General features: G+C 47.0%; 1 protein-coding gene across 1 annotated transcript; it reads right to left on the bottom strand.

Annotated features, from left to right (window-relative positions):
* Positions 1 to 155: 155 nt before the first annotated feature.
* Positions 156 to 24,633, bottom strand: CCN5 (cellular communication network factor 5). Its single transcript, XM_079979970.1, has 5 exons — positions 24,504 to 24,633; positions 10,105 to 10,321; positions 6,914 to 7,165; positions 4,120 to 4,322; positions 156 to 539 (listed from the first exon to the last, which is right to left on the bottom strand). Exons 1-5 carry the CDS (start codon positions 24,549 to 24,551, stop codon positions 516 to 518), a joined length of 744 nt encoding a protein of 247 aa, XP_079836096.1. The 5' UTR covers positions 24,552 to 24,633; the 3' UTR covers positions 156 to 515.
* Positions 24,634 to 25,124: the final 491 nt, after the last annotated feature.

Raw genomic sequence — 25,124 nt, 5'->3', positions numbered from 1 at the left:
TCAGCCAGTTCATCATTGCATTTATTCTTTTATTTCTAACAACAACAGCCTGGTTTGAACAATGGTGGCTGCTTCACCCTTCCCTCCCCCAGCTCCCCCATAACTATTCTCCAGTGAAATGATAACATAGAGAAAGAATACCAAGACACGGTTCCTTAGATTACTGTAGCTGCAAAGCATCATTTTTCCAATGGATGGATTTATAATAGTAGCCACAAGCTGGCATTAAACACATCAGTATTGTACAGTATTAAAACATATGGTCTGGTTTCCCTCACTGAACGATAACATTGTCTAGCATAATTGCAGGGGAATCAAGGGAGAAGACAGATGTCGGCTGCGATGAGGAGCTGCACTTTAGCTTTCTTCCTCTCTCCCAGCTAAAGACGGTCATTTCTTCTCTCTGTTTCTAGGCAGTTATCTCATTATCAAAGAAATGAGAGCATCTTGGACTTGTGACGATCCAGCTGCTAGGATAAGGCCAGTATATCAACTTCTGAATGGAGCGGGCTGGTTTACAAGCGGCTTCCTCTTCCTCTCTGTGGAGGCAACGCACTCAGTGGAATTTCCAACATACTCTGAAAAAGCACAGCTGAATGAGAGGGCCAAACTATACGTCAAGAGAGGATGGGAGAAAACTCACCAATCTCCGGGTTTCTTTTTAATTGAGAAGCAGCCCTCAGAGGCTGTCGGTTTTAGTGGGGGAGAAGGGGGTGCTTAATATTTTCTCCTCTCGTTGTTCGCCTGATCACATTATCCCTCCCAGAATTGCTTTTCCGGGGCTCTGCATCTGTATCTATTCCCTCACAGAAGAAAGGTGGGCCCTTTTGACCAGACAGATGGTGGGATATGAATGGGTTGAGATGCTCATTTTGTTCAAATTGGCAGACTCTCAGATAATAATGATGATGATGTCTTCTGCATAATGTCTAGTTTGGGTATGGTTTTCTTTGGAGTTTATTTTCATGTATCTGGTGCTGATGTTCTTAGGGTATGCTTGCAACGTTCCTGCCCAATTTCCCCTTGTTTATCTCCCTATCTCAGTATCCTATATGTTGGGGGGGTTGCACAATTTCACTGCTTCCACTGATGATAGATAGATGATAGATGATAGATAGATAGATAGATAGATAGATAGATAGATGGATAGATGATAGATAGATAGATAGATAGATAGATAGATAGATAGATGATAGATAGATGATAGATAGATAGATAGATAGATAGATGATAGATAGATAGATAGATAGATAGATAGATATAGATGATAGATAAATAGATAGATAGATAGAAATATGATAGATTAGATAAACAGATGATAGATAGATGATAGATAGATAGATAGATAGATAGATAGATAGATAGATAGATAGATAGATAGATAGATAGATGATAGATATAGATAGATAGATAGATAGATAGATGATAGATAGATAGATAGATAGATAGATAGATAGATAGATAGATAGATGATAGATAGATAGATAGATAGATAGAGATAGATAGATAGATAGATAGATAGATAGATAGATAGATAGATAGATAGATAGATAGATAGATAGAGATAGATAGATAGATGATAAATAGATAGATAGATAGATAGATAGATAGATAGATAGATAGATAGATAGATAGATAGATAGATGATAGATAGATAGATAGATATCAGTACCTGCACAAAGGACCCCTTTAATCAGTATGTATAGGTGAAAATCTGTTGTCTGGACTGATCAATGACTTAAGTGGCGTTGCTGAGCACACTTTTCACTGAAATGTGCTTAATGTAACATGTAGTTTGACCTTGGCTTTAAATCAAACATTTTTTTTCTTCCCAAACTCCATCTGGGTTTGTTTTTCTCGGCTGACACTATGAACACATTTTAGCCTGGGCTGATCCAAACTGAATCAACTTTACAGGAACAGAAAATGCCAAAACCAACTTACAAGAAGACAGGCACAAAATTGAAGTCTCAGATTGCTTGGGAAGGACCCAGGGGGCAGGAAGAGACTTAGGCCACTGTGGGAAGGTGGGGACCTTCCATCCCCACAGCTGCCTCATAAGGGCAAGACCTACTGGGACACGTTGCTGTGCTCTCTAGGGCTTGCCTCATAAGTCAACCTTGTTTCCTTGAATAAAGAGTTAATTTCACTGAAGCTGTGTGATTTATTGCCGCCCTACCCCTGATCCCAGCTCCTCACACCAGTCTGATGCTCCTGCCAGCACCCTGACCTACACCAGCCCCGTCCAGGTAAATTGTAGTGACACTGGCGTTCAGAAGGCGCTCTTGCAGCTCTGTCCCACCACACTGGCTGCTACACATATCTTTGATGTGTGGAAAGCAGTATGAGTGTTTTATTTCCCAGAAAGTGTGCTATCAACTATCAACAGATAGTTGCAAAGTAACCTTTGCTGCAGTCCTTGAAACTTCACACTTCGGAGCTATAAAGTACGAATTGTTCCTGGTGGAGCCAGAGCCCCTCCTCAATGAAGGAGGAAAACAGCACAGCCCCCCTCCCCAAAAAACAGGCCAGTTTAAATCTAGCCAGGTAGCTCATTTAGCTCCAGCTGTGTCAATAAATCACACTGCTGCATTTTGGGTCACAGAGGGTCCGTTGCTATTTGGGGATTCAGCCACTTACAGAGCTTGGCAGTCGAATTGCAAGTATTGATTTTGCTGGAACAATTTATATCGGACTTAAAGAGAATGTCTTTCTTAAGATGCTCAGTCCTTTAGCACACAGCTAAGTGGTCCATGGAGAATTTAGGGAGAGTTTAGGTAGAGGTAGGTGACAACGCAAGTCATAGGAATTTGGGGGGCCCTGCGGCAGGTGGGGGAAGATTAAAATGCCTCCCGCCCTGCACTGGAAAACAATATTATAAAGAACTGCCCCCTCCATAATGTCTGGCTAAATGTACTCTATGCCAGATTCCCCCAGATTTCCAGATGTTTTGGACTACAAACCCCATCAGCCCTGTCTACGGCTGATGGGATTTGTAGTCCAAAATGCCCAGCGGACACCAGGCTGGGAAAAGCTGCTCTATGTCCTGATGTCAACGAAATGTGCATTTGCTCACCCTCCCCCAGGAACATCTAAAGTTAAGGGAATTAAGGGAATGCACATTGTACATAGGTGGTAACAGAGGTGCAAGCAACCCCCTCAGACAAGTTGCGCCCCACCCCCTTCACTGGACACCTGTGGCTAACTTGAAGGAAAGGCACTTTTCATATGCAAATTATAACTGAATCATGATTTGGGCATTAAGAATTAAGGCTGCAATGCTGTGCATGCTGACTTGAAACTTAACTCCATCAAAGCCAGTTGGACTTTCTGTAGAGGGAATCTGTTTAGGGCAGAAGTATTAATTTGAGCATTCTTCCTGTTTTGGGAATCTAACATGTGAGAATAGGTCACACACACACGATGAACTTTTCCCCCTCTGTGCCTTCCCTCCCCAGCAACCCCCCCCCCCCCGGTTCTGCCATTGTAATAGGGAAAACTGAATGGGGCTGTTACAGAAGGAAAGGATGGGAAATCAACACAGGGCAGCCCTAGGCGCTTAGCCTGTGAGTGGATCCTAGAATCCTAGAATGGTTGAATTGGAAGGGACCATGAGAGTCAACTGTCCCAAACCCACTGCAATGCAGGAATCCTTTTGCCCAACTTGGGGTTTGAGCCCACAACCCAGAAATCAAGAGTCTCGTGCTCTTCAGATTAAGCTACCCATCTGGGCTTGCTTCTCAAATATGTATTTCCCACAACTATACCAAAAAGCTGGCTTGCTGGGCTGCTCATTCACATACAGACTTTTCTCCATTATGTCCCTCAGCAAGCCATGGTCTTCCAGCCAGGCTTCACACTCACAAATGTCCTTCACCCCATCAAAGGACCTCCTCCTTCGTCCTTGCCCTCACTTGCTTGTTGACCAGCCCCTTCTTCCTGCCCTTTAGTTCTGTATCCTCGTTTGCTCTGTCTCCAAAGCAAGGAATTCTCTGTGACAGTAACCACATTAGCTACCTGACATATGCCTGCCATGTGGTGGGGGTTCCCTCCTTTAAAAAAGCAACTTCAGCCCTGGTGGAGATTTCTGGTATTTTTTTCCACAGACCCATCACTTACCATGCTGGCTATTCCCGTCAGACCCTGGCAGGATCTGAGGAGGCATAAGCGTCTTTGGGTCTCGAGCCTGCAGTACTGATTCTGGTTAGATACTCGTGTGGCAATCCCTACGCCACAGGTGGCAGAACAGGCGGACCATTCAGTGCTCCACTGTTCACATGCATAGGGGATCAATATCGATGCTGTCCCAGGGAGCCTTTGTGCTGAGCAGGGAATGAAAGAAAGAAGCTTCATTAAAATGGATGCTCGTAAATTTCATGGTAACAACCTCCAGAGGGATAGCTTTCTTAGTTTTGTAGCAAAAAAATGGGAATTGTATGAATGTTAAGAAAGATGTAAGATTAGTAAAAATATGGCTCCAACAAAGGAGTTATAAAGAATTTAAATTTAAAGTAATTGGAAGATGAAAAGATAAATTGTGGATAAGTAATACTTTATGATTAAGCTTCAATAAGAGTAAGTTAAATCCCAAAATCTGAGATATTAAATATTGAAATTATATTATATGAATTAAATTAAGTTAATAATTTGCTGGTAAAATTTATGAGTTTAGAAAGCAGGAACAAGGGTCGTGAGGAAGTCCAAAGATGAATATGAAATGTGGATATTGGAAAAGACTGTGTTATTATCTATGTATTTTATTGTTAAACTAAAAATTTAATAAATATTTTTTTAAAAAAATGGGAAGGATTTTTTGGGATTTGAAAAATTCGCAGGTTTGGCTGAGGCAGCCAGCCAAATGGGCAGGATATAAATAATAAAATAATAATAATGATGATGATGATGATGATGATGATGATGATGATTGCTGTGAATTAGGCTTTTGTGAATTAGGACCTCCTCCAGACTGAGGGTGGGTTGTTGTTGTTGTTTTTAGGTGTATTCTGTAACATGTCATGGATGCAATAACAACATATTTGTGGTACACCAATGACAGTGTACTGGAAGAAGCAAAGATCACCAGTGTTGAAGCGATCATTCTTCAACATCAATTTCGTTGGATTGGTCATGTTGTGTGGATGCCAGATTATCGTCTTCCAAAGCAACTACTCTGTTCCAAACTTAAAAATGGAAAGCATAATGCCAGTGGTCAACAAAAGAGGTTTAGACTCTCTCAAGGCAAATCTAAATAAATGTAGTATAAACACCAACAATTGGGAAACACTGGCCTGTGAGCACTCCAATAGCCTTTACCAAAGGTGCCATGCGCTTTGAAGACGCTCGAACTCAGGATGGAAGGGAGAAATGTGCTAAGAGGAAGGCACGCTTGGCAAACCCTCACCATGATCAACTCCTGCCCAGAAATCTATGTCCCCACTGTGGAACGACATGTGAATCCAGAATTGGCCTCCACAGTCACTTACGAACCCACTGTTAAAACCGTGTTTATGGAAGACAATCTTACTCGGCTATGAGTGATCGCCAAAGAAGAAAGATTTGTGGTGGATTTATATTGGACTGTCCACATAGCATTCTGATTTATTAGTAGTTCTACAGTGTTTCCCCAATGTTTTTGTTTTGGTTTTTGGTTTTGGAGTTTTAATGCTCAACTGTGTTGTGCCAATAGCTCAACATATTGAGAGCAGCAACACAACAATGTTTACATTTGGGGAAGAAACAAGCATAAGGAGGAAGCTTGTGAGGTCTTTTTTATATATAATTGTCAATAGAAATCACCCACCCCCAGAGAAAAAACAAGTTCTTTCAGGCTTCCTTTTCACAGAAGAGGAGGAGGAGAGAGTTATAGGAAAGTGAATCTGAAGAAGAGGGAATGGCTTGCCCCTAATGAGTCCTGCCAGTGCAAAGGCTTCTGCTTGCTCAATGGAGCTTTCCCACCTTTCCTCCTCTTGTGCCCCCAGAAATTGGCTTGGGATTTCTGTGCCAGGAGAAGCCTCAGAACAGTGTGTGGGGTGAGGACAGGGGGGATTATTCCATCTGGTAAACCACAATGCTTGCACTGACAAAATGTTCGCCAAGTGCAAGGTTGAATTCCACCCAGGGATTCCTGAAATAGCTCCTTGGTTCCATTCTTAGCAAGGTCTTCCGAAGGAGGAATCTGCACATGATTTGTCCAGTGAACTTTCAGTCCCAGCAAGGGCCAATGTGCACCAAATCATCTAACTCCAGTTGAGGATCTAAGATGCACAACCTCTGAAGCAAATGCTTTAAGGCCTAGACCAGCAGCACCTGAACAGCAGACTGTGCAGGTTCATACAAGTCACCTGGCCACAGTCTTCCCCACAATGGAGATATGCGTTGTGCTTGTTTAAATTACAGCGATTACTTCTAAATCTGCGATATAAATCAGCACATGCATATTCCAGGAAACTCTAGGGCAGGGGTAGGCAAACTAGGGCCCGGGGGCCGGATCCAGCCCAATCACCTTCTAAATCTGGCCTGCAGACGGTCTGGGAATCAGCATGTTTTTACATTAGTAGAATGAGTGCTTTTATTTAAAATGTATCTCTGGGTTATTTGTGGGGCATAGGAATTCGTTCTTTCCCCCAAAAAATATAGTCCAGCCTCCCACATGGTCTGAGGGATGGTGGACTGGCCCACCACGGCTGAAGAAGGTTGATGACCCCTGCTCTAGAGCCTCCTTTTAGGCAATGCCTTTCCTCTTTTTTTGACAATATCTAAGTAGCCACCCTTGCAAGCCCCTTCTTTCACCTGCATGCAACACCTTTTCAGCTCTGGCTACCAGGCTAGTGCTTAAATGCAAGGCTGGTTTGGGCCGTAACTTCAACAACAAAGTGATGACCGAAAAGGTGGGCCAGGACCTGTTGAGTTTTACCTGCCATGGTGTCCGTCAAGATCTGCCTGTCTTGTCTTTCACAAATCCATTCCTGGCAGCACTTTCCTGGGATCTCCACACGCCTTGGATGGGGGCAATCTGGAGTGGGGAGGCGAACATCTTCACTGCAGAGGGGGACACATGTGAAACCTCCTCCTGAGCAGCGGCACTGGAGCTTACAGCTTGGCTGGAAAACTTCACCATCCTGATAGATCTTCCCATTCACTTCGCAGCTGTCGTCGTTGTCCTCATCTGTAGTCCACATTCAGAGTAGCCAGAAACAACGGGAGAAATCAAATGTAGGCATTCAGTCTATAACAGAGCTACCACGTAATATGATCAGCAATGGAATATGTTACCTCCACATTCTGAAATTGAAATTGGCTCTGCATTGTTGTTTTTAGGAAAGGGAATTTCTCCACTGAATTCCCCACATAGGTATCAGGAATTAGGGTCAGAAACCCAGTACATTTGTGTCTAAAAGCCAAAAACTAAAAAATTTATTTAAAACTTAACATTTTGGGCCAAAAGACTAGTTATAAGACTGATGAATCCATGTATCTTCTTCCATTGCAAGAACAGGTGAGAGGTACATTGTTCCTAATGATTATAAGAAATATTTTTGTGTCAGAGATTCTCCTACAGATGCAACTACACAAACCACAAGGTTGGCTAAACAATATAAGGCGGAGCAGTTACACAATCAGGCCTTGTGTTGGCCTTCCATCTGGATTTTCTGCTGTGGCACAGTCTTCCATAGAGAAGCTCAGAAAACAAGAAATCCATTGACAACATTCCAAAGTGGGAATGGGAAGTGAAATCTGAACAGTTTCAGACCAGGTTATTTGAAGAATCCTCTGCACTCATATGAACAGGGCAAGCCCAAAACAATTTACATAGAAATCTGTATTATACGGTGTCAGACCACTGGTCTATCAAAGACGTCCAGACTGTCGCAATTTTCAGGTGGGATTCAGCCATACACCTGCAAATTTATGTTGCACAATTAAAACTGATTTGGAGCTGTCACACAACAAATCTGCTTCCTCAGAAGATCTGATTGTTTGCAATAGGGAAAGTGGCAGGGAAAGTCTGGGACAATTCTTGCTTTGATGTGACATCATCTAATCTCACGGCAAACAAATCAGGATGAATGCCCAATAAACAGGTCATTTGGAAGGGTGGAAGCACAGGATTATCTACACCAGTGGTTCCCAAATTTCCCCTGCCCAGGAGCATTTGAAAATTGCAGATCGTCTTGGTGGACAATAAAACAATATGAATATTTATTGCTGATATGGAACAAACCACCCAAATTACGCTCGAAAGAAGGTCCACTGACCACATTTTTTGGAACCCCTGATTTCTACTAACTGGCAGTGACAAGCACAGCCTTGTTTCCTGCTAGGATGAAGGTCTATAGTTCAGAGATAAAACTTTGCTTTCCATGCAGAGAGTTCCAGATGCAATCTCTGGCATCTCTAGTTAAAAGCAAGAGATGGTGTGGAAGACTTCTGCCTGAGATATTGGGAGTGCCACCTGCTAGGGCTGAAAATACAAGGCTAGCTAGATAAATAGTTTCTGACCTGGCAGTTTCTGATATCCCTGTTTTGTTTAATTGCCTAATGGACTAATACCCAAGCTAAGCCTGACTCCATCCTCAGAGTGTGGGATCCCTACCTTTCCAAGAGTTGGTCACAGTTCTCCCTCTCTTTCTAGAAAGCTTTTAAAAACAGGAAAGTCACTTTGCTCCAAGTTAGGTCTTGTTATTTTGTCAAAGGCCGATATTTGTTTAACTCACATCCCTGTCAGCTGACCTGAACTCTCCAAGTAGGACAGGAAATCGGGGCATATTTGCTGAGTTTTGTTTGCATTCCTGCCTGCTGCCATGGGAGCTCCAGGGGACGGATAGAGAAGACACAGTCGTGACATATAGCCAAGCCTGCACTGTGTACCAACTTACAGGACTGTCATCACAGCCTCTGATTTATGGCCCTGTGAGAGCATCATCACCCCTTTCTAGCGAAGTGCCCACCAAAGGGTGTGAATGTTTGGAATCGCCAGCATGGACCAATGCGCCATTCGACACTCAGGATTTTCATGCATGCCAACAGAGGCGAGGGCAAAGGGAAAAGATTGGTTCACAGAGTTCTGCTGTCACAATGGCCCTTAACCCTTAATATTCTTCTTTACTAGTACTTCTCAGGATATGGAGCATTTCCTAGTTATGTATGGCACTTTCTGTCTTGCTATGGCTGTTCATAATTATTAGGTATGAGTATAATAGCAGCACGGTATCTGGAATTTAGGGACACGGGTGGTGCTGTGGGTTAAACCACAGAGCCTAGGACTTGCCGACCAGAAGGTCGGTGGTTCGAATCCCCGCGATGGGGTGAGCTCCCATTGCTCAGTCCCTGTTCCTGCCAACCTAGCAGTTCGAAAGCACGTCAAAGTGCAAGTAGATAAATAGGTACCGCTCTGGTGGGAAGGTAAACGGCGTTTCCGTGCGCTGCTCTGGTTCGACAAAAGCAGCTTAGTCATGCTGGCCACACGACCCGGAAGCTGTACGCCGGCTCCCTCGGCCAATAAAGCGAGATGAGCGCCGTAACCCCAGAGTCGACCACGACTGGACCTAATGGTCAGGGGTCCCTTTACCTTTACTTATCTGGAATTTAGATCAGGACCATGGTATAGAGGAACAAAGTTTTAACCCTTTCCACACAAATTTTCCTGATTAACCCCCGCTCCTGAAAAAGCTACACAACACCTGCATGTCTTGCCCTAAAGGACCAATAGAAACTTCTTGAAAGAGGGGTGTTAACTGAAAAGAATAATGTGAGATTGAAAAATCCACACACACCCCAGCGCTGCATTCCCAGTTCAAATTCCTCTCCCTGCTACCCTGTAATTCCCACAGTTACTATTAACACTTTTAAAACACAAGAGATTCATGAATGATGGCTAGCCATGCGTATTTTGGCCCTGACTCACAGATCTAATAAAGATTTTGGAGTGCAACATGCTTTTGGACTCTTGTGTTTCAAGGGCACCCCGCAGGTTTCCTAATCTTTTCAGGCATTCTTTCCGTATGTATTAGACATTTCTGGCTTTGCCCCGTTCGAGGGAGCCAGTTCCATCCCGCTAAATGACAAAGGGGCTCCTGCAAAGAGAGGCAAGAAGAAATAGCTCACAATTGCAGGTTCCTCCTCTCCCCATCAGGGCAGCGCTGTAATCGCAGACAAGTCCTTGGCTCCGATCACAGACGTGTAGATAGCTGCAGGGCTCTCCCAGTCTGCGGGCGCATATGTTGCAGCAGCCGCAGCCGTCCAGAACTAAGGAGGAGCCTGGTGGACAACGTGGAGGGATCCATGGGCAGTAGCATGGAGTCTGGCAAAGCTGTGCATATACCTGCAGAGAGAAAGTGTGTGCAAGAATATAGGGACATGGCAAAATGAGCAGCTGAATAATAATAAGTTTTTAAATAATAATAATATAATAATAATATCTTTATTGTCATTGCCCCCTCTCAGGGACAACGAAATTTACTTGGCTGCTCCATCCACCCAGGTAGGGCACTCCACACAAAATCAGAACAACTATAAAAACACTAATTAAAACAATACAATATAATACAGCAAGGAAGATTAGATGACTTTCAAAGTCCAGGTTTCCCATTCAGGGCCGAGATCGCTCTGGAGAAGAAGCTGTTCTTGAGACGGCTCGTTCTCGTCTTCATCGTCCTGTATCTCCATCCCGACGGCAGGAGCTCAAAGAGACAGTGACCAGGATGCGATGGATCTTTTACTATGTCCAGTGCCTTCCTATGGCACCTTGTGGCATAAATCTGCTCTAAGGTGGAAAGTGGGCAGCCAACAATGCTCTCTGCTGCCTTAACAACTCTGCACAACCCCATCCTGTCCTGGGTAGTACAGCTTCCGTACCACACACATAAGCCATAAGTGAGCACGCTCTCAATGGCACAGTGATAGAAGGCAAGCAGCAGTTTCTGCGGAAGATGGTTTTTCCTTAAGATTCTCAAAAAGTACAGTCTCTGCTGTGCCTTCTTCACAAGCCCCCTTGTGTTGACACCCCAGGATATAGGATATAGTGACACTGAATATAGGATATAGTGACACTGAATGCCTTTCGTTTTTTGGTACACAAACCATGGCTACTAGCAGCATTCCCCTGAATACCAGTTACTGGGAATCGCAGGTGGAGAGAGGGCTGTTGTGCTCAAGTCTTGCATGTCATAGAATCATAGAATTGAAGAGTTAGAAGGGATCCCATGGGTCATCTGGTCCAACCCCCTGCAATGCAGAAATCTCAGCTAAAGCATCCATGGCAGATGGCCATCCAACCTCTGCTTAAATAAACATGTGAGATGTAATCCACTGGGAGCAGTCAAATACAACATTCCTTGTTTCGCTAGAGTGGACATGCAAGAGAATGTTTGATCCAGCCAGTCGAAACTTCCTGTTCCTCCTGGCCTAGAGCATCCTTCCTTGCATGTGACCAGTGGGTGGGCATGACCTTTCCAGACCTGGTAAAAGGACAAGGCATGCTGCCACTCTCCTTTTCCATCTTCATTTCATACTGCAAACTGCTGGGCTGCTAGCCTGCAGTCACTAGGTAAATCTCCCTTATGGGGTAAACCTGTTTGTATATGTTTCATATTTGAAGCCTAAAGCCTGCCTTCAGGGATCACACTGTGCTCTGCCTGATTATGTGTAAACTTTCTTTTTGTTACTTATGAATAAGACAGTGGTGTCTATATTCTTTTAGGAGGGATTCAAGGGGTCTTACCAGAAAAAACATTAGAACACATTTCGATCTGGACAAGCCAGATTGAATTGCGTATTGTCTTAAGAAACTCACACGAGTTTGCAACAAGTTTTCTGCTGTGTAAAGGAGAATGCACTCTGCTAAGTGAAGGAACTTGCTAGCGCAAGTTAGGAAGGATATCAATAAACAATATATCCTCTCCTGCCACCCTGAACATTCCCACAAAAAAACCTCCAAGGAAGGAGAGTCCACAACCTCCTGTGGGAGTCCGTTCCACTGTCGAAGAAGCTCTTACTGTCAGGAAGTTTTTCCTGATGTTTAGTTGGAATCTCCTTTGTGGACTTCCCATAGGCATCTCACCACAGTGAGAGCAACATGCTGGCTAAATGGCCCTTTGGTCTACTCCAGCAGGTCTCTTCTGATGTCCCTACATGTTTGGGGCACAATTCACCAAGACACTCTGCTTTATAATCCCTCTCCACCTAAAATGGATGGGGTCAGCTGAGGAGCACAATAGGCCTCCCTCCAAGCAGAGGCCTAACTACTGATTTGGCACAAAGTGTTCTTTGCGTGACTGACTCCTCCAAGTAGTTGAACCCCTCCAAAGATCAATCAAAGCTAAGGATACGTAGCAGTTAATAGGATAGGGAGTCTCACAAACAGTAATACCAGGAGAATCATGTGACTGAAGCTCACTTCTGTATTGATGGTCAACTTTGATTTATGGTCAACTTTGATTTTGACATTGGCTTTATTGTGTTTTCATTACTGACCACTGACTGAATAAGTAAGCACCTTAACATGGGATGAATATCCTTAGATGTATGCGTAAGTGTCAGGGGCTCAGGAGCAGAGGCACAGGGGAGAGAGGAAATGGAGAGCGAAGGGGAAGAATCTGAGGGCAGCGTAGGGGAGTATGACAGTGGCACGAGAGATTCCATGAGCTTCTCCAGCGAATCAGAAGATTCCCAGAGGGGGGCGCCGAGGGCCAGGGCAAGGGGGGTCCCAGGGGGGATGCACCAGAAGCAAGGGGCCAGCGGGGACTCCCAAAGCAGCAGCGGGAGATCAGGACCAGCTCCCCCACCAGAGCGTAGTGGGGGGGAAGAGTCCCATGTATCAGGGCCAGCGTCTCCTCCAGTAGGGAGAGAAGATGAGTCAGGGCTGGCCACGCCTCTATCGGAGAGTGAGGGAACAGAGGGGAAGTCAGGTCCAGCTAGCCTCCCCGAAGGGGGAAGCAGTGACAGGAGCAGTGTAACTGTCAGGAGAAAGGTTGCCGGCTGGGCGCGTGCGCCAAGTTCGAATGTACAGGCGCGCGGGACAGCAGAAAACCCGGATTGGGAACCAGGTCCTAAAGCCCGCCAGAGGCAGGGGGAAGACTCAGGGGACTCAGCGTCAGAAGAGTCTAGAAAGGGCAAGACCCCAGCGGACAGGCGGACCCAGAGGAGGAAAGAGCAAAGGAAGAGGTGGAGCAAGGCTAGAGTCTTAAACTGGTGTCTGGGGGGAGGAGATTCAGATGGAGCTTCAGCGGTCTAGAGTTTGAGACGTAGAGCTGCGCGCCGCGGCCTTGAAATCGAAACTGAACTTCAATAAAGACTTTTGTATATAACAACGAACTGGCGTTGGTCCTTTGTGAGCTGGGACCTCGGGCAGCTCTGACAGTAAGCTCCGTCTCACAAAAAATTGAACCCTCGCAGCGTGAGTTGGCGCAGCGAGGGGCAAAACTTGGTGTTTTGCGAGCTCACGAAGATCGGCAAAGATGACTACAGAGGACAAGGTGAAAGACCTGAAAGAAGCAGTCACGAGGCTTTACGCAGCAATAGCAGCATCCAGTAAGAGAGAGGAAGAAGCAGTAGCGCTCTGCCGGGATCTGCAAACCAGGTGGGAACGTTTGGGCAAAGAGGGACTGCCAGGACCCAAGCTGGAGGGAGTTGGCCTCGGGAAGAGGGGGGCCAGCATCGTAGCCCACTTCGACGGGAACCTGCAGCAGTATCCTAACTTCAGAGCAGACATAGTTTTCGCGCTCAATTTGCTTCGGAAAGACTTTAGAGATGAGGAGGAGAAAGTAGGCTTCATAATAACTCATCTGCATGGGGAAGCGAAATCGTGGTTGCGCAATTTGTGGCGCGAAAATGACCCCGCCCTCCAAGATTCAAAAGCCTTTATCAAGGCTATGGACGATTGTTTTAAATCAACGGTAGATGTGGATGTGGCCAGGAGGGAAATGCATGGGCTGAAGCAGGGCAAAGCCACTGTGAGACAATATCACTCCCGCTTTTTTGCGTTAGTAAATGTGCTGGGCTGGGAGAAGGACTCCGCTGCCGTCAGGGATCTGTTCTGGGAGGGGCTGAATGGGGCCGTGAAAGATGAGCTGGCGAGGGGGGAGAGACCCAACAGCACCACAGAAGTCATCCAAAGAGCGCTGGCGATAGGGGTGCGCCTGAAAGAACGCCCTTGGAGCAGGGATGAGGGACGTATGGCACGCACACCAGCCAGAACAACTCTTTTCCTATCCAGAGAGACAGCGCGCGCGCAGTCCACGCCTCCACTGGGGGGAGGAGAAGAGCCGATGGAGATAGGTGGTGCCAGGGCTCAGACAGCAACCAGAGCCCAAACACCAGGAGCAGTCAAGGCGAAGGCTCCTAGAGGGAGCAGGAAGTGTTATATCTGCGACAGTGCACAGCACATGGCCAAAGAGTGTCCCCAAAGGCTCCAGAGGCAAACTGCAGCCTCAGCAACACTAAGGGGAGCAGTTCAGCAGGGGGAACAGCTGCAGGGAAACGATGAAGCCTGGTTGGAAGCAGAGGCACTGGGGCCCAGCCAGGCGAGTCAGTGAAGCAGCCCCCAGAGATTTTACAGCCCACAGACCCCCTCCCGCCCAAACCAGTGGTGCAACTCACCGCATCGCTCCAGCTGCCCAATGGACTCACCCTGGAAGTCCCTATTACCATTGACTGTGGTAGTAATGCAGACTTTGTAGGAGTGGATTTCATCAAGCAACATCGCATAGCGCTCCTACCAGCCAAGATGCCCCTAAACGTCGTCACGGTCGATGGCAGAGAGCTACTGGGAGGACAGGTGGTACAGCAAACACAGCCAATGGTAATGCAAATTGGAAATCACCGCGAAGTCATCAGCTTCAACGTCACCCACCTGTCGGACACGCCCATAGTGTTGGGCATGAGTTGGCTGGATAGGCACAGCCCGGCATTATCATGGTACCAGCGTCAATTGACCTTCTGCTCCTCCTACTGCGCAGAACACTGCATCCTGACCAGCCAGGAAGATGAGGGGCAAGAGGAAGAACTACAGCTACACTTGGGCATGCTGCAAGCGGTACCCAACAAGTACAAGGCGTTTTTGGAGGTCTTCTGCGAGAAGGAAGCAGACAAGCTGCCTCCCCACAGGCCCTACGACTGCAAGATTGACCTCCTGCCGGGGGCGACGCTGCCGACTGGGAAACTATATTCCATGTCTGAAGACGAACTGCAAGAACTCAGGGAGTTCATAGATCACAACTTGAAGCGAGGATTCATCCAAGAATCCAAAGCAGTGGGGGGCAGTCCCGTGTTTTTCGTGAAGAAGAAAGGCACGCCCCAACGGAGGTTGGGAGTTGATTACAGAATCATCAATTCCAGGACAAAGCCCACAGCATTCCCCATGCCCATGATCGACGACCTGCTCGCGACGGTGAGGAAGGGACGCATCTTCACCAAGTTGGATCTACGAGGGGTGTACAACCTTATACGCATGCGGGAGGGCGACGAGTGGAAGACGGCCATGTTTACGCCTTTAGGCACCTATGAATATTGAGTTATGCCGTTTGGTCTGCAAAATGGCTCCCATTGTTTCCAAGCCTTCATGCACCACGTGTTAGCGGGACTTCTCTACAAGAAGTGCGTCTGCTTCCTAGACGACATCCTGATCTTCTCGGAATCGCAGGAGGCTCACGAGAGAGACGTCAAGGAGGTCCTGCAGAGACTACGGGAGCACAAACTTTACGCCAAACTGGAGAAGTGCCAGTTCGACATGACGGAGGTGGATTTCCTGGGCTACAAGCTGTCCGACAAGGGACTCGCCATGGACAGCGCCAAGGTCCGCTCGGTGTTGGACTGGAAGAGCCCGCGCAATCGGAAGGAGGTCCAGAAGTTCGTCGGTTTCACCAACTTTTATCGCAAGTTCATCAAGGGGTTCGCGATGGAGACGGCGGCCATCACGGACACCCTCAGCTCCAAGAAGAAGAAGTTCACCTGGACGGACCAGGCGGAGCAGTCCTTTCAGAGACTCAAGCGTCTCTTCGCTTCCGAAGAACAGCTGCTACACGTAAACCCCAGCAAAACAATGAGGGTTGAAACAGACGCCTCGGACAGAGCGGTGGGGGCGGTCCTGTTGCAGCAAGATCCGCAAGGGGACTGGAGGCCATGCGCATTCTACTCCAGGAAACTCAACAAGTCGGAACAGAACTACACCATCTGGGACAGGGAGTTGCTGGCCATTCATGCAGCCTTCAAGGCGTGGCGGCACTTCCTCATCGGAGCCAAACACACAGTGCCTGGAGTACTGGCGCACGGCGCGGTTCCTGAACCAGAGACACATCCGCTGGGCGGAGTTCTTTGCGGATTTCGACTTCCGGATAGAATACATCCCGGGAGACAACAACGTCATGGTGGATGCACTGTCCAGGAAGCCGCAGTATCTCAAGGAAGCGGCACCGGTGGCGGCCAAACACATTTTCGCACCGAAAGCGTGGACGTGCACTGCAGCCACCGTGGACCTGGACGCGGTACGTCGCGCACTGCAGACGGATTCGTTCGCACAATCCAAGATGGAGGAGGTGCGAAGAGGCACAGCGAAGGACGAGTTCCAGATACGCGACGGACTGCTCATCCGCAAAGGGGCCCTCTAAGTGCCGGGAGACGACCTCCACGCAAAAGTACTGCAGCAGTTACACGACGCGCCCAGCGCCGGGCACTTCGGCAAGGACAAGACGGCGGAATTAGTAGCCAGAGACTTTTGGTGGCCCAAGATGAGGGGAGAAGTCGCGGATTATGTCACTAGGTGTGACACATGCCAAAGGGCCAAACCAGTACACAGGCCGCCAGCGGGACTGCTGGAACTGCTACAGACGCCGCTCGAACCGTGGGAGAAAGTGGCCCTGGACTTTGTCACAGATTTGCCCAGCTCACGAGGCAAAACAGCGGTACTCGTGGTCATAGACCTGTTCACCAAGATGGCGCACTTCATTCCTTGCGTGAAGGTGGCCACAGCGGAACAGACCGCCAAGCTGTTCATAGACCACGTGTTCAAGGTGCACGGCTTACCGCAGTCCATCCTGTCCGACCGGGGTCGCCAATTCATCTCGAGCTTCTGGCAGAAGCTGCTGGGCATCCTGAACGTCAAGATCAACTTAGCATCGGCAAGACACCCGCAGACCAACGGACAAGCGGAGAGGGTCAACGCCATCATGCAGCAGTACCTGCGATGCTACGCGAATCAACAGCCCTCGACCTGGGTGGACTACCTACCGCTGGCCGAGTTTGCCTACAACAACACGAAGCACGTGTTTACGGGGGTGACACCGTTCTTCGCCAACAATGGACGGCATCCAGAACCTGCCCGGGGTTAGAGACGAAGGGGGAGGGGGAGTCACGGGGAGCAGAGGCCTTGGCAGCAGAGTTACAGGAGGTCCACGAGCAACTCCGAAGGCACTTGGAGCTAGCAAAACACGCCTACAAAATGCAGGCAGACAGGCACAGGAGAGTCGGGGAAGACATCCAGGTGGGGGACTGGGTCTGGTTAGCAGCCCAGGCAGTGCCGGCCAGGACGTTAGCTAAGAAGAAGCTCAGACACAAGCAGCTAGGGCCTTACCAAGTCGAGGCACAAATCAATCCAGTGGCCTTCCGGTTGACACTCCCGGAGGACTCCAGAATGCACCCGGTCTTTCATAGATCAGTGCTCACACCCTACAAGGAACCCCACAGGTTTCAGGCGCCAGGGAACGCACCAGACCCACTCAGCAAATCGCCAACAAGGGGGGGGTCACCGAGGGCGGCGCCACTCAACGAGGTCACGGAGATTTTAGACTCGAGATGGGGGGAAGAAGGGGTTGAATATCTCCTCACCAGGGAAGGTACCACGGCCAGCGCCATCAAGTGGGTACCGTACTATGCCGTGGAGGAGCACTACCTCAAAGACGAGTTCCATGCACTCTTAGCACACAGACCTATGCAGGCAGATTATTTCGACGACTATCTTTTCACACCCACACTTTCAGCCAGCACGTTCCAGGTGTTCTCATCAGCTGAGGAAACGGCGCGAGAAACAAGCTCCCCAGAGGGATCACTCTCGGGGTTTGTCACAGACCACTCTTATTGGTGGGACAATCAACCGGAGGTGGGGTGGAGCAAGGAACTGCTGAGGGGGCCCTTACACGCAGCATCACCCGATGCAACAGGGGGAGAGAGGGACATGGACATGTTGGGGGAGGATCCTGGGTTCGAGCACAGCTGCAGAGAGATGGAAGCAGAGGAGATCGACGTCGACGAGCCCATTACGGACTGGCAGGATCCAGCTGGCCGGCTGCACACCAGGGGGGAAGAACTGTATCCCGCACTCACCCCCACAGCACTGGAGCACCCGGAACCTGCACCTGAAGAGGGGGAGGGGGGAAGGGGGGGATCCGAGGGGGGATGGATGTCAGGGGCTCGGGAGCAGAGGCACAGGGGAGAGAGGAAATGGAGAGCGAAGGGGAAGAATCTGAGGGCAGCGTAGGGGAGTATGACAGTGGCACGAGAGATTCCATGAGCTTCTCCAGTGAATCAGAAGATTCCCAGAGGGGGGCGCCGAGGGCCAGGGCAAGGGGGGTCCCAGGGGGGATGCACCAGAAGCAAGGGGCCAGCGGGGACTCCCAAAGCAGCAGCGGGAGATCAGGACCGGCTCCCCCACCAGAGCGTAGTGGGGAGAAAGAGTCCCATGTATCAGGGCCAGCGTCTCCTCCAGCAGGGAGAGAAGATGAGTCAGGGCTGGCCACGCCTCTATCGGAGAGTGAGGGAACGGAGGGGAAGTCAGGTCCAGCTAGCCTCCCCGAAGGGGGAAGCAGTGACAGGAGCAGTGTAACTGTCAGGAGAAAGGTTGCCCGGCTGGGCGCGCGCGCCAAGTTCGAATGTACAGGTGCGCGGGACAGCAGAAAACCCGGATTGGGAACCAGGTCCTAAAGCCCGCCGGAGGCAGGGGGAAGACTCAGGGGACTCAGCGTCAGAAGAGTCTAGAAAGGGCAAGACCCCAGCGGACAGGCGGACCCAGAGGAGGAAAGAGCAAAGGAAGAGGTGGAGCAAGGCTAGAGTCTTAAACTGGTGTCTGGGGGGAGGAGATTCAGACGGAGCTTCAGCGGTCTAGAGTTTGAGACGTAGAGCTGCGCGCCGCGGCTTTGAAATCGAAACTGAACTTCAATAAAGACTTTTGTATATAACAACGAACTGGCGTTGGTCCTTTGTGAGCTGGGACCTCGGGCAGCTCTGACAGTAAGTTTCTGTTTAATAATAATAATAATAATAATAATAATAATAATAATAATAATAAAATAATTTATTTATACCCTGCGCTCCCCAGTCAGGACCGGGCTCAGGGCGGCTAACGTCAAAGTAATGTTGTTGTTGTTGTTTAGTCGTTTAGTCGTGTCTGACTCTTCGTGACCCCATGGACCAGAGCACGCCAGGCACTTCTGTCTTCCACTGTCTCCTGCAGTTTGGTCAGACTCATGTTTGTAGCTTCGAGAACACTGTCCAACCATCTCGTCCTCTGTCGTCCCCTTCTTCTTGTGCCCTCAATCTTTCCCAACATCAGGGTATTTTCCAGGGAGTCTTCTCTTCTCATGAGGTGGCCAAAGTATTGGAGCCTCAGCTTCACGATCTGTCCTTCCAGTGAGCACTCAGGGCTGATTTCCTTAAGAATGGATGCGTTTGATCTTCTTGCAGTCCATGGGACTCTCAAGAGTCTCCTCCAGCACCATAATTCAAAAGCATCAATTCTTCGGCAGTCAGCCTTCTTTATGGTCCAGCTCTCACTTCCATACATCACTACTGGGAAAACCTATACGGACCTTTGTTGGCAAGGTGATCTCTCTTCTTTTTATCATGCTGTCTAGGTTTGCCATCGCCTTTCTCCCAAGGAGCAGGCGTCTTTTAATTTCATGACTGCTGTCACCATCTGCAGTGATCATGGAGCCCAAGAAAGTAAAATCTCTCACTGCCTCCATTTCTTCCCCTTCTATTTGCCAGGAGGTGATGGGACCAGTGGCCATGATCTTCGTTTTTTTGATGTTGAGCTTCAGACCATATTTTGCGCTCTCCTCTTTCACCCTCATTAAAAGGTTCTTTAATTCCTCCTCACTTTCTGCCATCAAAGTTGTGTCATCTGCATATCTGAGGTTGTTGATATTTCTTCTGGCAATCTTAATTCCGGCTAGGGATTCATTCAGCCCAGCCTTTCACATGATAAATTCTGCATATAAATTAAATAAGCAGGGAGACAATATACAGCCTTGCCATACTCCTTTCCCAATTTTGAACCAATCAGTTGTTCCATATCCAGTTCTAACTGTAGCTTCTTGTCCCACATAGAGATTTCTCAGGAGACAGATGAGGTGATCAGGCACTCCCATTTCTTTAAGAACTTGCCATAGTTTGCTGTGGTCGACACAGTCAAAGGCTTTTGCATAGTCAATGAAGCAAAAGTAGATGTCTTTCTGAAACTCTCTAGCTTTCTCCATAATCCAGCACATGTTTTTGCAATTTGGTCTCTGGTTCCTCTGCCTCTTCTAAATCCAGCTTGCACTTCTGGGAGTTCTCGGTCCATATACTGCTTGAGCCTTCCTTGTAGAATTTTAAGCATGACTTTGCTAGCGTGTGAAATGAGTGCAATTGTGCGGTAGTTGGAGCATTCTTTGGCACTGCCCTTCTTTGGGATTGGGATGTAAACTGATCTTCTCCAATCCTCTGGCCACTGCTGAGTTTTCCAAACTTGCTGGCATATTGAGTGTAGCACCTTAATTTAGTATCAATCGAACAAGTATCCAATTGAGTGTCCTCTGGCATAACTCATAACAAAGGCTGGAAAATTATGTTCCTTTGTAAAGTTGTTACATCAATAATGAGAGAAGCAAGATAAATAAATAGTTTTCTGCATCTTCCTAGCTTCTAAAATACATTGAAAGGTTGTGTTCCAAATTGACAGACTGCAACACAACATTTTGGTGATGTGTCGCTAGCTTATGTTTTTGGGCTAGTCTCTAAACCAGTGGTGAATCCAGATTTGATTTTTTTTTACTACAAATCCCATCAGCCCCAGCCATCATTGCCAATGGGCAAAGATTATGGGAGTTGTAGTCCAAAACACGTAAAGGGAAGCATGTTGACTACCCCTGATCTAAACTAGCACAGAGTTTAGTACAGTAGTACCTCTAGTTGTGAACTTAATTCGTTCCAGAGGTCTGTTCTTAACCTGAAACTGTTCTTAACCTGAGGTATCACTTTAGCTAATGGGGCCTCCTGCTGCTGCTGCTGCTGCACCACCACCGCGCGATTTCTGTTCTCATCCTGGGGCAAAGTTCTTAACCCGAGGTACTACTCCCTGGTTAGCAGAGTCTGTAACCTGAAGTGTTTGTAACCCAAGGTACCACTGTATCTGTATTTCATTCAGCTTCATTAGGTGAAGGCTCACAGCCTTTGATAAGGATTCTCCTAGTCCATGTCAAGGAGGAAGGTGAAAATCTGGAGACTGGGCTGTACATAAGGAGACAGGGCACCATTAATATGCCTGAACACAACACAGGGTCTTTTTATGGTTACTACTCTAATTACATATAGGCCACGTTTGGACTTCATGGTAGCCCACATATCATTTTGTGTCAGGCTTCAGAGGCACTGCTTTCTCCCCCCCCCACCCCCTTAGCCATAGATAAACAGTACAAAGAGAAAGCAGTCTCTTACCAGTAACGGAAATGTTTAATGAATGCAGCAAAAGAACAAGCGACCCTTCTCAGAGTGCAGGTGCTCCCAGTTAAGGTTCCACCGACTTCCCTCTAGTCACTACCATCCTCTTGTCTCCTAGTTATCTGAGCTCTCAACCTTTAGCCTTTTGCGAAGCCATCTTATCTAATCTCCTAGCCTTGGCACTGAGAGGCTGCACATCTTCCAGTGAGAAAGAGTTTGCTAGCTCACTCTTTTCCCGTTCTTCTTCTTACTGATCACCTCCCAGTTCTGCCCAACTGTTGTCCTCCAAACTGTGCCCCTCAGCAAACCATTGTTCCAAATCAACACTACTCCACTGCTCCTGTGGAGTTTCAGGATCCTGGCCATTCCTCATCAGAGTTGTACTCCTCAGGCTGATCTGTATTGCTCCAAACCATGATGATTGGCTACAGTTCGTTCTTGGCTTACCAATCTTGGTTTCTTAGTACAAAACAAACCATGATCCTTGTTTTAGATGTAACACTAAATGATTTGTCAAGATTGAAAAAGCACTGTAGTTAAATCAAGCATGGTGTTTTCAGACTAACAGTGTTCTATAATATCATATTTTCTACAAAAAAATAACATCTCTGTGCAGAGCACAGATCTCAAGTGCAGATGATTTCTTGTGATTTACAATTGCACACACACTAAGCCATATCTTCCCAGTACATGTACCTCATACACAGATGCAAGCATTTTTATTTATTCATAGCAACTTCACCCCGCTCTTCATACAAAAAGACTCCGGAGTGGCTTATATACAATCATTTAATGGATTACCAACTAAAAGACATGGCACAGAAGGGGAAAGGAAAGATGATAAAAGCCAACTCAGGCTAGATTCAGGAACATGTGGGCTCAAATCCCCATTCAACAAAGAAGCTCACTGGTTAACCTTGGGCCGATCACTTAGTCTATTACACTCAGCTTAGTCTACTTCACAGGAGGCAAACAACTTCCCTGAGCTCAGCAAAGGAAGGAAGGGATAAAAACGTAATGAATGAGCAAATGAACTACGTAATTGACACGTGAGTAAGGCCTTGAGGTAAAAAGAGAGGCAGTGGACATGTTAAAGCAGGGGTCAGCAACCTTCTTCAGCCGTGGGCTGGTCCACCGTCCCTCAGAGCATGTGGTGGGCCGGACTATATTTTTTGGGGGGAAATGAACAAATTCCTATGCCCCACAAATAACCTAGAGATGCATTTTAAATAAAAGCACACATTCTGCTCAAGTAAAAACACCAGGCAAGCCCCACAAATAACCCAGAGATGCATTTTAAAGAAAAGGACACATTCTACTCATGTAAAAACACGCCGATTCCTGGACCAGTCGTGAGCCGGATTGAGAAGGCGATTGGGCCGCATCTGGCCCCCAGGCCTTAGGTTGCCTACCACTGCGTTAAAGCAAACAGGGAAGGGAAGTGGTGAATCAAGACCCCCCCAAAAAAGCAATGTGTTAAGTATGGATACAGCCTGCCACACTCCTTCCTTTCCAATGAAGTGAGAAAGGGACTAGTGTCAATGGTAACTCACACTTGCGCTACTCAGTAGACAGGGGTCAAAGATTATAAGAGAACCTGCCTTCTTAAGAATCTGCTCAAGGTGAGCTTCTTTGTCAGTGTTTCTTCTTTATGGTGATATACTTGCATTCGAAAGAAAATAATGTCATTGTGATGCTAATATGTTCAGCATCTCTAGCAGTGTAACTCATCAAATGATGCCCTTTCATCTCCCTCACAGAATTTGGAAACAAAACCTACCTAGAGTCACTCACAGGAGTGCTATTTGAATAATCTAAAAATTGATCAATTGTGCTGCCCCTGACATTGAGTCATACCAAGAGTGTGCAGTAAGGAAAAGCAAACCACACCTTTCTATTTCCTAGGATAATATGACCAAACGGGGATTGATGTCATTGGGATATAATGCACAGCTTCTTATAGCTGTTGAGGTATAGTATTTGTTTTCATAGGCTTGCTTCTCTCCACTACAGGCTATTCTTGGATGTAGATATGCTGAATATCTGCTATGATCTGATTAATTTTACCTCCTCTAGGCTTTATATTCTGGTTTGCTCTGTCCTTAATTAACACCCGATTGTATTTTCACACAGATATCCAGTCCATGTGTTACATATTTTTAAAGACTGGCAACTGCAACGATCTCAGCATTTATAGTGTGCTTCCAAAATCTGAAACTGAAGCAGTATTCTAAAACCACTGGAAAACTCCCAAGTGATTAAATTGTTCTTGTGTGTGTGTGTGTGTGTGCGCGCGCGTGCGTGTTAAATGAACAATGTTGTTCATCTTGTGCAATCCTGCAGGAGGCATCAGCTGTACATGTGCTTCTCTGTATTTCCCGGAGCAAAAGTTGGACAACAATTGAGCAATATTGAAAAATAATGCCAGCTGCTTGGCTTTGTGCCTCTTGAGGTTGTAAAACAGAGAACTGAGTGTGCAGAAGAAAACTATTTAATTGATTACTATGCAGGCTCCTCAGCTAGCATAAGTACATGACTTTGGTACCGGCGCACAATTAATGAAGTAGATCCAAATACAGTGATTTAAAATATGGGAACCGTGGTGCTGAAGGATAAAAGTTGGCCTTTCAGCATTTATTCACAACAGCACATTTGCACAGATGTGACACTTAAGCATGCACATTAAAAAGACACATTAGTGTTTGAAGACATCCTTTAATTATTCCAGTTGCCAAACTGAAGTTGCTTGATTATAAATTGTTTTGTAAGTGGGGGGGAAAGATCCTTGCTATCTAAACAAACATTCCCAGCTTCCTTACCTTGGAAAGGAGACAAAGGAAGGAGATCAAGAGAAGCTGGAGCTTCATTCTGACACTTCAGCACATCCCTCCCCAGGCAGTTTGGAGACAGCAGCGTGTCTGAAGTTTTTAAAGTCTGCAAGTAAAGCCCTGCAAGTGTTTATACTCTTCCCTGCTCTGATGTCACTCCTAGGCTCCAGTATAAACACGAGTAGGTTTGGACAAGCGTCAAGTTGTTTCTTTTTCTTTTTCTACCCCCACATTCCAGTTAACATTTCCATTCACCTCAAGGTGAGAACATGCAACCCATTCACAAAGCACAGAAGGGAAGTTTCGCTGTGCTGCTTGCAGAGAAGCAGAACAGAGGGGGAAGCAGCAAAGGTATCAACAGTAAGTGTATCTTTTAATGGGAGAGCTTCTCTCTGCTCCACAGAGATCTTTGAGGAGCAGAGGTTCTGTGTATTGTGGAAGCCTGCACACTTTGAGCACCTTTGCACCCAAGTGAAAGCTTGCAAGGAAGGTTGAATAATAGGCAAACTAATAATAATAGGCAAACTAATAATAATAGGCAAACTAATAGGCAAACTTAATAGGCAAGCTTGCAAGGGAGGTTGAATAATAGGCAAACTAATAGGCAAACTA

The sequence above is a fragment of the Podarcis cretensis genome, assembly GCF_951804945.1.
Source record: "Podarcis cretensis genome assembly, chromosome: 6".
NCBI classification, from domain to species: Eukaryota; Metazoa; Chordata; class Lepidosauria; order Squamata; family Lacertidae; genus Podarcis; species Podarcis cretensis.
This window is presented reverse-complemented; position numbering and strand designations above follow the sequence as displayed.

Coding starts and splice junctions, on each gene's coding strand:
- CCN5 (XM_079979970.1), bottom strand. CDS start 24,551: ATGAAGCTCCAGCTTCTCTTGATCTCCTTCCTTTGTCTCCTTTCCAAG. Junction 4,323..6,913: donor CTTGACGGACACCATGGCAG/GTAAAACTCAAC, acceptor TTCCCTGCTCAG/CACAAAGGCTCCCTGGGACA. Junction 540..4,119: donor TGACGGGAATAGCCAGCATG/GTAAGTGATGGG, acceptor TTGCCTCCACAG/AGAGGAAGAGGAAGCCGCTT.